Source organism: Trifolium pratense, linkage group LG3 (genome assembly GCF_020283565.1).
Source record: "Trifolium pratense cultivar HEN17-A07 linkage group LG3, ARS_RC_1.1, whole genome shotgun sequence".
Classification (NCBI taxonomy): Eukaryota; Viridiplantae; Streptophyta; class Magnoliopsida; order Fabales; family Fabaceae; genus Trifolium; species Trifolium pratense.
In genome coordinates this window covers 9,657,266-9,669,132 of record NC_060061.1, presented here as the reverse complement: position 1 = coordinate 9,669,132, position 11,867 = coordinate 9,657,266, and the positions used below count along the sequence as shown (strand labels likewise).

At 28.9% G+C, this 11,867-nt stretch overlaps 1 protein-coding gene and 1 pseudogene across 1 annotated transcript; both read left to right on the top strand.

The window, feature by feature from the left end:
• Window positions 1-651: 651 nt before the first annotated feature.
• Window positions 652-3,007, top strand: LOC123914552 (annotated as a pseudogene).
• Window positions 3,008-4,910: 1,903 nt separating this feature from the next.
• LOC123917789 (glutelin type-A 3-like) lies at window positions 4,911-8,155 on the top strand. Its single transcript, XM_045969615.1, has 4 exons — window positions 4,911-5,090; window positions 5,195-5,401; window positions 6,229-6,955; window positions 7,810-8,155. Exons 2-4 carry the CDS (start codon window positions 5,206-5,208, stop codon window positions 7,961-7,963), a joined length of 1,077 nt encoding a protein of 358 aa, XP_045825571.1. The 5' UTR covers window positions 4,911-5,090; window positions 5,195-5,205; the 3' UTR covers window positions 7,964-8,155.
• Window positions 8,156-11,867: the final 3,712 nt, after the last annotated feature.

Here is an 11,867-nt window from a genome sequence, read left to right as displayed (position 1 = left end):
ATTTTATGTTCTTCTATTTTTCAGGATTAATTGTGATCATAAAGAAAGAAAGATATGAAGAGAAGATAGAAGTCTTTTTAATCTCAAGGTCACTTTGAGATATGTCACAAAGTCGAAAACAACAATTATTAGATGCATGTTAGTCAAAAAATGGTTTTGAGAAAATGAACTATAAAGTAGTAAAGTACTCTCTCAATAATATATTGTTTAATGTAGTCTTAACTAGACAATATTTGTTGTCAAATATTAATTAATAAAATAATTTATGTGTACATCGGCCATTTTTTGGGGTTTTAGACCCAAAAATTTGCATTGTTTTCTCTTCACAAAGCCAAACAAGACATGCTAATGACTCAAGATAATTTAGCAAATTAACGTGAAGAATTGTGCAAGACATTTTTCTTTTCAATATGTGATCTACGCGCAACTGCAATGATTAATCTTTTGAAGTATTTAAAATTTCATATTATTTTTTTGGGTCTTAATTTAAGTAGAACATAAGTAAAGTAGAACATAAGTAAACGGGAATCCTTAGTAATCCATAATTCAAGTAGACCATAAGTAAAGTCTGTCCAATAATCAATTCAATCAAAATTTGAACTCATAATCTTCTAATTAGTTTATCTTTAAGTAAAGTTCATCATCTATTCGATGATGAAATTCACTATCCGTAAGTAAGTAGTTTTTCATATCTATTTTACTTTATATATATATATATATATATATATATATATATATATATATATATATATATATATATATATATATATATATATATATATATATATATATATATATATATATATATATATATATATATATATATATATATATATATATATATGACTCATATATTAATACATAGGTTTTTTTTTTCTTTTTTGCATTTTTACAGGGTCTAATAATTTATTTATTTTTGTAACTTACACGAGGACTATTTTTTTTTTTTAATTTATATGGGAACTATATTTATATTCATATATTAATATAGAGACTTATTTTTATTTTGTAATTTATACGGGTCTTTTTTATTTATAATTTATATAGGGATGTACTATATTATTTATTCATTTATTATTGTGATATGGCTATAACTTGAAATTAATTGCTAAAGAAAACCAATACTATTTCAAGGTGAAACTTGCAAATGACGTGTATATGCTAAATGTTGTGCAAAATATAGAAGAATCAACAGTTTTTTCTGCACAATAGTAAAAAAAAAATTCCCGCAAAATTCCCGCCAACTTGAAAATGATTTGAAGAATTTGTGTTTAATATAGATTGAAATGGTGCTTCTTTTAAATGGAAAAACTCTTGAGAAGTACAAGCCTATGCCACATCCATATCATACCGGTATGTCGACCTTCACAAATATGTTTATCGTAGATGCCCTTAATTATGATAGGACTGAATTGGCAAAGACACATGCTTCTCTATTATCCATGTTGACCAGTGAGCAGAGGGATGTATATGATAAGATTATGGAATCTGTTCTTTCAGGTTACGGTCATTTCTTTTTCTTATATGGTTATGGGGTACTGGAAAAACATTTATATAGAAAACATTGTCTGCTGTCGTTAGATCAAAATGGTTAATTGTATTAAATGCAACTTCTAGCAGAATTGCAGCACTGTTATTACCGGGTGGAAGAACTGCACACTCAACTTTTGGAATCCCTATTAAAATTAATGAGTTGTCTACATCCAACTTTAAGGATAGTCTACAGGAAGAGCTAATTTGTGAAGCCAAGTTGATAGATTTTTGCGAGATATTATGAAAAAGAAACATTCGCTCAACAAGTACAAACCGTTTGGTGGTATAACAGTGGTTCTTGGCAGTGATTTTAGACAGATATTACCTGTAATCAGGAGAGGGTCAAGACAAGATATTGTTTCTTCGGCAATTAATTCTTCGAAATTATGGGCTCATTGTACTGTAATGCGACTTACTGTGAATATGAGATTGGGTGCATCATCTATACCGGCTGGACAAAAAGAAATTGCAGAATTTGGTAAATGGATACTATCAATTGGTGACAGTGATGACAATGCAGATGAAGATGGTCAGAGCAATATTAAAATCCCTGAAGATTTGCTTATAACTGATACTACAAATCCGTTGATGTCTTTGGTCGATTTTGTATATCCAAACTTTCTGGATAATATTAACGATCCAAATTTTTCATCTAAAAAAAAACAATCCATTTTTTTTTTCAAGAAACGGGAATTCTTGCCCCGACTCTCGAATCAGTTGAGTATGTTAATGATTATCTTATGTCATTGATTCCCGGCGATGAGAGAGAATATTTAAGCTCTGACTCCTGGGTTCGATCAGATGAAAATTCAGAGGTTCAAGGAGATTGGTTCACAACATAATTTTTGAATGATATCAAGGTTTCGGGGATTCCTAATCACAAATTGAAACCAAAAGTGGGATGTCCTGTTATGCTCCTGAGAAACATTAATCAGGCAAATGGTTTATGTAATGGTACGAGGTTAACAGTGACTCAACTAAGAAAGAAAAGTATAAGTGCTACGGTCATTATAGGAAAAAATGCGGGTGATAAAATATTTATTCCTAGATTTAATTTGCTACCAAGTGATCCTGGTCTACCATTTAAATTTAAGCGTAGACAATTTCCAATAACTCTTTGTTTTGCAATGACCATCAATAAAAGTCAAGGTCAATCTTTATCTCATGTAGGCATTTATCTCGCGTGTTACATCTAGAAAGGGATTGAAGTTGTTGATTTTGGATGAAGATAATAATATTTGTAGTGAGACTACAAATGTTGTGTATCGGGAAGTTTTTCAGAACGTATAGAGATTTCTAAACTTTTCAGGTTAGTTCTTAACATTATAATATACTATTATTGTTTCTTAAATTTCATCTATTATTATTTGTGTACTTTTTTCTAACTTCATTTTTTTTTTTACATTTGTTTTTTGCAGTTCAGACTATTATTAATAACAAATTACTATTATGAAACACGCTTCAATATATGCACATTTATGTTGAAGTTTCAAATAGTGTTGACAATCGTTTTATTTATTATTCATGTTGAATCATTTTTTTTATTGGATAAGAAAGCATTTATATTGTTTTAAGGTGAATTACGTATAAGTGGTGTACACAACCAACAACAGTGATATAAAAATAACTTTCATTGATATTATGCGAAGGTGTATCGAGATGTGTGAGCCCATGTAGCACAAATCTGTTATTACTTCAAATGAGATTCACCGTTTGATGATATATTTTTGTTAATGGTGTCAATAAATTATAAGTTTGGTTTCCTAAATATTGACCATTAGTTTAGATATCACGAAAAGAAATTGTATGAGTTGTTTGATTTTGTAAAAATTGACCATTGTTTTTCATCATATGTTTTTTGTTATTTTATTCATCATAGATTTTATTTATGTTATAAAAAAAAATAAGTAAATTTTTACCCCCGTGCTTGGCACGGGTCTCATACTAGTAGCATCAATATCTCAACTGTATGTTGGTACGGAGTATTTAAAACAACAAAGCTTGAAGTCACTAGGTTTGATCTAGTGGTGAGGGGTTTGGGTAGTACGTTATAAATTTTGGGTTCGATCTCCAGCTTATTGTAAACAAAAAAAAAAACAAAGCTTGATGTACAAATAAATCCTTTGGCGAGGACATTGATCTACAAGTGGTAGGTACTTGGGTCCCTTAACCATTTGGTATTGAGTTGGATCTCCGACCGGTGCGTATGAAGAAGTATTTGTTGGGAGAGGTACCCTTAAATGAATCTCAATTACATTGAATGAATTAATCTATGCAGTTACGCGTAGGACATTTTTGGTTTGAAAGAAAAAAAAAAGGATGAAGTTGGAAATATATGAATGATGAATCCCAAGAATTTGTCCTTAACTTCTATCTTCGAGCTAGTCACAACAACAAACAAAACATCTCGAACCTAAAAGATTTAACAAAAAGAAAAAGAACAGACCCAATAATATGCCTCAATCACAAGTACTAAAGTATACCATTAAAAGAACAGACCCAATAAAACATTTATATACAAAACGAGAACAGATCCAATAATATGCCTCAATCACAAGTACTAAAAAGAAAAAGAACAGACCCAATAAAACATTTATATACAAAACGTGAGCATGAATCCTAATTGAAATAAGGGAACGAGTGTCTCAGGTTTTTTTTTTTACCATTAATATTCAGCCTACTAGACGTCCAGACCGTCTAATCTGATTCAGAATCAATTTTGGCATTACTGGTTTTAGCCCCTTCCATATCGCAGTTGTGGAAATTTCTCGAAAAATTATTATCTTATCCGAGTTTTTCAATTTTTTACATTGGCTCAAGTCGGGATCGGACAAATTTATTATTTTAAAGAGTTTATTAATTTATCGAGTATTAATTTAAAGAATTTCTATCGTATATTTCGCTATATGATATAAAACAAAAAATGACCCATGATCTTACTACCTTGGTTGAATTCACATGTTTCAATTTTTAAAATCAAACCCAATCAAGTTTAACTGTTTGTACCGTTATTCATAGGCCCAACAATATGTATAAATATATCCGAATATAGTATTAGTTCGATCAGTATGAATTCATTTTTTATGAGTTTGTTCGGTTTAAATATTTTTGCTCACCTCTACTCGGGAAGGGATTCTCTCCTATCACATTTTTTTCTCAATGAAATCTCAACCTTTCATTTTTTTAACCACTTACAATTTTAATTATCAAAAAATAGAATTAAAGATGGATGATCAACACTTGGGAAGATCCAAAAAAATTTCACGGGAGACAATCCTCAATCGTCACTCCTCTACCCCATACTCTAGTGGTCCTTCTAGAATGTACTATGAACTTTATTTGATAGAGAGATAGGCTAATTGGACAAATCTTGTAAAGTTGTAATAATGATTTTATAATGTCTCACACCTAGCATGTTATTACTAATTTTTACTCTGGTGGTCCTTAATAAAAAAATACTTCCCATTTAAAATTCTATTTATATCACCTCAGATTCCAAACCCAATATTGCTAAGTTCATTGCCTTCTCTGTCAGTTTCTTAATTCCAAGATTGCAGGTATATGAATTTAATAATTATGGTATTCTAATATTTTGTTGTGAGGTTTAATAAGGATCACTAATTTATAAATTGAAATGGTTTATTTTTCATGAACAAAAAAGATAAGAAATCAATGGAGTTGGATCTAACACCAAAAACAGCACAACCAATTTTTGAGGTAGATGGTTGTGGTTATTACACTTGGTTAAGTTCTGATGTTCCAGTTTTGGCTAAGACAAATGTTTGTGCTGGTCAATTTGTTCTTCAACCAAGGGGATTTGCTTTTCCTCATTATGCTGATTCATCCAAAGTTGGTTATGTTATTGAAGGTTAGAATTAATCATTAATTACTTGCTTTTTCTTTTTTGAATACAAATTTGGCCAACATTTATTTGATATTGTATAAATATAAGAAAGAATGAGTGTGCATGCAAATCTATGAAAGAACATTATACTATTATTTAAAAAATAAAAAAAAAGTATATTTAACAGGTTTGTATCTAAAAATTGTGTTAATAAATCATTTTTATACCAAATAGATAGATCTAACTACGGTACATATATATATTTTTTTTCTTTTTTGTCAATTTTTGGTTTTAAATACAAAGAAGATTTTTTATAACACAAAATTAAATCATGTTATTGCATTAATTATAAAATTGCATTTTTTTTCCGGTTATAGAATTACAATTTGGATCCTCAGCAACTACAACATCTACTACGAAGTCTATTAGCCTTCAATTCATCCACCTTTAAGTTCCATATCAATACAGATTAATATTTAAAACATGTAATTAATACATGAGGTAGTCACTGAGAATCCAAATCAATAAAACTTGTTAATCACATTTTTAATGTATATTTTATTAACTAAAAAATATAAGTCATTAACTACTTATTTTATTTTGTCGAAAAAAACTACTTACTTTATATATTTTTTAAATATAAGTTATAATCTGACATGAAACATCAACAAAAATAAGACCAAGATTTACTAGTGTAATTTTTTTAAAAATTAGTGAACTATAATTTCGGATTTAAAAATAAGACAATCAAAATTATAAATTTAGTAAAATAGAAGAGCAAAGTGCATTTAAATTTTTAATTATTAGTATTACTATTATTAATTTTTGCCTCAAATTTTTTTCAAATGCAGGGACTGATGGAGTAGTTGGAATGATACTCCCTAACACCAAAAAAGAAATAGTTTTGAAGATTAAGAAAGGAGATGTTATACCTGTCCCTGTTGGAGGTGTTTCATGGTGGTTCAATGATGGTGAATCAAAACTTAGTATCATATTTCTTGGAGAAACTTCAACAGCTCATGTTTCAGGGGAAATCTCCTATTTTTTCCTAAGTGGTCTTCTAGGATTTTTAGGAAGTTTCTCTAGTGATTTAATAAGCAAAGTATATAATTTTGATAAAAATGAGGTCAATAAATTAACACAAAACCAAAAGGGTGGTGTGATGATCAAAATAGAAAAAGACCAACCAATGCCTAAGCCACAATTGGACCTAACTAAAGACTTTGTTTATGACATTGATTCTAAAACCCCAGACACTGAGGCCCAAAATTTAGGATTAGTAACAACCTTAACGGAGGAAGATTTTCCTTTTATTAAGGATGTTGGTTTGAGTGCGATTAGAGTTAAACTTGAACCTAATGCTATTAAGGCACCATCAAACTTAGTTACCCCTGGGATTCAGTTAATTTACATTGCTAAAGGAAGTGGAAAATTTGAAATTGTGGGATTAAGTGGAAAACGTGTATTGGATAGTGAAGTTAAGGTTGGTCATTTGATTGTTGTGCCACAATTTTTTGTGGTTGCTCAAATTGCAGGTAAAGAAGGATTGGAGAGTTTCTCTATTGTCACAACTACCAAGTAAGTTGTTTCACCTTTAAAAATTAACATTGATCTTTCCATTTTTTAAGAAAAATGTATACTTATATAACTGGCGTTCCAGTTTGGTCTAGTAGTGAGAGATTTGAGTAATATGCATGAGGTCCTACAACACTATAAACAAAAAAATTAGTATTCCGGAAATATTGTTTAGAAAATCAAATTCACATTTCTTTTCGTCCTTATTAATTATTATATTAATTAATGACAAGATGTAGCTAAGCATAATTACTACCCACTTCCCCACCCCACCTTCTTTAAAGGTTGAAAATGATACTCTAACATGATATGCTAAATAAATAAAAAACTGAACATTATAATGTTAGATGTACCGTGTTTGATTTTAAACTGTTATCAATATCGGACAAATTGGAGGTTAAGAGACGGGACAAAAAAAAAAAAAGATTTTTGTCTCTTACTGAACTATGTTACAACTTTTTGTCTTCCAAACAAATTGTCTAAAATACCAAAATAATATTTTGTCTATCAAACATCGTACAACACAAATTTGTTCAAAACCTTGGGTGTTTATCCTGTGATGTTATGTTTTGTATTGTCCTGTAATATTTTGTTCATTGTTTATATTTTGCATACATTTGTTTTCTTAACATGTACCGTTAAAACACATATTAACCTTCTCCATTTAGTTTTCTTAACTAGTACCGTATTCTTTTAACACTAAGTAGCATTTTCATTTAAAATTAAGCTCATTAATATGGTTCATTATATTAAGTTGGTTGTGGTGTATGAGTCTTAAACTTAGTTTTTACTAGTTGGTTTGGTTATAATGTTAGACATGCACATATTAATGAGTAATTGTATTTGTTGTATTGTAGGCCTGTGTTTGAAGAGTTGGCTGGCAAGGTATCGGTGTTTGGAGCCTTATCACCCACGGTGCAACAAGTGTCTTTCAATGTGGATTCTCAGTTTCAAAAGCTTTTCATATCTAAGACCACTCAAAACACAAATCTCATTCCCCGTACTATTTAGTTTATATATCAAAATAAATTCCCTGTGTTAGTTTTTTATGCTATAATAATAAGGTGTTTGTTTGTTTTGAATAATAAACCTTTCCTTAAAGGGTGGATGAAGTTTGCATGTTATGATGTTGTAGCTACACTATTAATAATTTTTACTTAATTAGTATCACTAAGAAAAAATAAATAAATGCTCTATATTCAATATGTATCTTTGTGCGTGTTTTATTTTTATTTATCTATTGTCCTAATGACCAAGACCAACCCTCGCCCACCACCACCACACACACACACACACGAATAATAGAAGAAATAATGAGATAGTTTAAGTTCGAATATTCCAAACACTGACACACATGACACACCCATGATGTCTCGGAGCATATTTACCACTTCACTACAACATGAAGAACATGCTTGTACTTTTATACATGTGATTGTTTTAACATCAATGATATATTGGCTCTATTCGGTAAACAGATCGGATCCTTGTTAGAACTATTTTTAGAATCAGCCAATCGCTGAAAAAGATCGGATCCTTGTTAGAACTATTTTCAATTTTTTTACGGAACCAATCATAATTATCGGATATCATCAGGAATTAATATATAAGGACCAATACATAGGAACTATAAAGAAATGAATTCTCTACATTGACACAAAAGAGATCATTAAATAAAAATGAAATATCAAATAAAAAAAATTAAAAATAAAATTAAGGTCACATAAAAAACATAGATGAAAATAAATTTAAAGAATCCATTTCCAAACTATACATATCCCACTCTCACAAGTGGTCCGTCAATAATGAAATTCATTGTTTTTCAGAGGCTATAGGGACCAATGGACCATATCCCACACCCATACATACCGGATTCAATTATTGACATCTAGCCTTGTATAGTTCAAATTGAATTGAATAAAAGTTTTATGGCAAATGCTAAATAGTGCTCCCGGGACACTCTTTAAGCCCTTAAATAGTAAGTTTTTTATAGAATTTTTATCGGAATGTGTAAAGTCAATGCATTGGAAATTGTAATGTTTAACTTTTTGAATAAAAAGTTTCTTTAAATGGAATGCTTAAAGAGTGCCCCGGGGACACTCGTTAGCAAGACCCAAGTTTTATTTATATGCAACTATTAGTCTAAATTATTTTACACATGCATTCAATTCAATAATATGTTGTCACATCATTTAATTAATACACCACATTATGTATTTATAAACACAATATATTATTGGTGATTCGTAGCATTTAAATGAATAAAGAATGGGAGTTACAGCCGCCGCTCCCCCTCTCTTCTAACCCTATTTTGCTTTTCTTCTTCATCATCCACCAAGGAGGGGTGGTTTTTGGGTCAATTTTTGACCCAAAATCACCCCTCTAAGTTGTTTTTTTTATTTTCTTTCCATTTAAATAAGTGATTTCACATAAATTAAGTTTTTTTAGTTTTGTTTTTCTTGTTTTGTGATTTCGTCGTCTGAGTGCGGCGCTTTGTTGGTGGTCGTCATTGTTACGGCGTTTGTTTGTCCGTCTTGTTGCGGTGTTCGTTTGGTTCATTTTGAAAGGTAGATTTCAATCAATTGCAGATTCGATCAATGATTTGGGCATCATCGTTGCAGATCCGGAAGCATGGACATTCTGGTGACTTTTATCATATTATATTATTTGTAGGCATATTGCAATTGCCGTTGTATGCTATTAACATGGATGCTGTGAGATTGTTTGCAGTTTCATCCTTTTTGTTTTTAGCTATGTTGAATTTGTATTTGCATGTGATGTACTGTATCAATTATTGGAATGAATGAATATCCTTATTTTGAGTAAAAAAAAAAAAAAAAAAAAAACACAATATATTATTAGACTTATGCGTAAAAAACATTTGCACCGATAGTATATATAAATACTAAATTAAATTCATTGAATAAAGAGTTTAATGCACCTATTATATTAATATAAAATATTTTTACACGAATATTCAATAAAATTCAATTATTCTTCCACTTTAGAATAAAGTGTACTAAGGTGATTTGTAGAATATTTGTTGGTATTAAATCATAGTGCATGTCCTATTTTATCCAATAAAATACAAATCTACAATTATTTGGGTGAGTATATATATGATAGTATGATACTATTGATATGCACCACGAGTTTTGCGCACACACGTTATACACGTCATATAAAAATTCAAAACTATCTCGAATTTTGGAATTAATCATTTTGTTGGTACACTCCAATTTTGGAACATTAATAAATAGATTTAATATATATTTTTCTGCAAGTAAGAGCATCTCCAATTAGGTTATTAGGACATCTACGAGGGTTTTATAGACTAATGATACGGTACCTTAATTTTTTTATTATTGGAGTTCCATGATATGACACAGATGATATCAAAATTGATGATACTGGTACATTAAATAAGATATCGTATCAATTTTAATGTTATTATTATCCAATTTAATAACTTCTATATATGTCAAAACATTACCGTTTGTCATTAACGTATGATACTCAAAAAGTGGTATTACCATTAGAGTAAAATATGTATAGTTGCATAAATATTACATGACATTGTAGGAAACACTTGTTAGTAATGTATGATACCCAAAGTGGTATCACCATTGAAGATGCTCTAATCTAGTGATCAAATACATGGATAAGCCGGAAAATTTTGAGTTTAAATTTAGGCCTTATAAAATACTAAGTATTTTCTCCGGTCTTATTTATAATCAAAGTTATTTTTTAGATTTACTGAATAACCAATGTATCTGATTTATATATAGTCTAGATCCATCAATTGTTCAATGAATCTAAAAAGAAATTTTTGCTTATAAATAAAATCGGAAGAAGTATCATTCTGAGCGGTATCTGATAAATTTATGATATGTTTGACAAAACATATTAGATATATGATAAATTAGCTTATATAGTGGATAAACCAACTTATTGAATTTTAAGCGTCGAATATAATTCATAGTTACTCAAAGACGAAACTAGAAGGGGACTAGCCGAGGCCACATCTCTCTAGGCTCTGTTCTTAATTATACTAGTTTATAAATAAAAAATGACATAAAAAATTTATTTAATTTTATTTTACTTTTTTTAAGCAAGATGACAAGGATAATATTATTGAGGGAGAAAATGATAAACTATAAACTTTAAACTATAAATATATAATAAAAATAAGTTATAAGTTGGTGAGAAAAATAACAATTATCAGACAAATATTTTTTTATCATATCAACATGCTCAAACTTTTAATATATTACTAGTAATAGATTCGTGTTATCGCACGGGTCGTAACGTTATGACGATTTTTTTTTTTAAGTTATAGTTTGGTAATCCAAATTGGTTGCAATTATAAATATTTAAATTGAAAGAAACAATTACATAGAATATATTTATATATCAGCTAGAATTTATAAAACAAATTATTAGTGATAATTTGTTCTTGATACGATAGTTAAAATTTATATATCAGTTAAAACTTATCCCGTATAAAATAGTGATTTTGAAATTTTTATAATTTAGGACTTGTCTCACGTATGATAATTATTTTGAAATTTTTATCAGTTAAAATTTGTTCTGTATATGATAGTTAGTTTGAAATTTATATAAGTTAGAACTTATCTCGTATAAAATAGTGATTTTGAAATTTATATAAGTTAGAACTTATATATCCTGTATAAAATAGTTATTTTGAAATTTGTATAATTTAGAACTTGTTTCACATATGATAAGTAATTTAAAAATTTTATCGGTTAAAATTTGTTTCATATGATATTTTGAAATTTATATCAGTCATAACTTATCCTGTATAAGATAGTTTTATTTTTTTTAAAAAAAATTATTAGTAGAATATTTTGTCCATTGTTTAATTTATTTAGTACATTATTATATATTTAAGGAA

Excerpts from the sequence above, each read along its gene's own strand:
- LOC123917789 (XM_045969615.1), top strand. The coding sequence starts at position 5,206 with ATGGAGTTGGATCTAACACCAAAAACAGCACAACCAATTTTTGAGGTA. Across the intron at positions 5,402-6,228 it reads AGTTGGTTATGTTATTGAAG|GGACTGATGGAGTAGTTGGA; the intron begins GTTAGAATTAAT and ends TTTCAAATGCAG. Across the intron at positions 6,956-7,809 it reads TCTATTGTCACAACTACCAA|GCCTGTGTTTGAAGAGTTGG; the intron begins GTAAGTTGTTTC and ends GTTGTATTGTAG.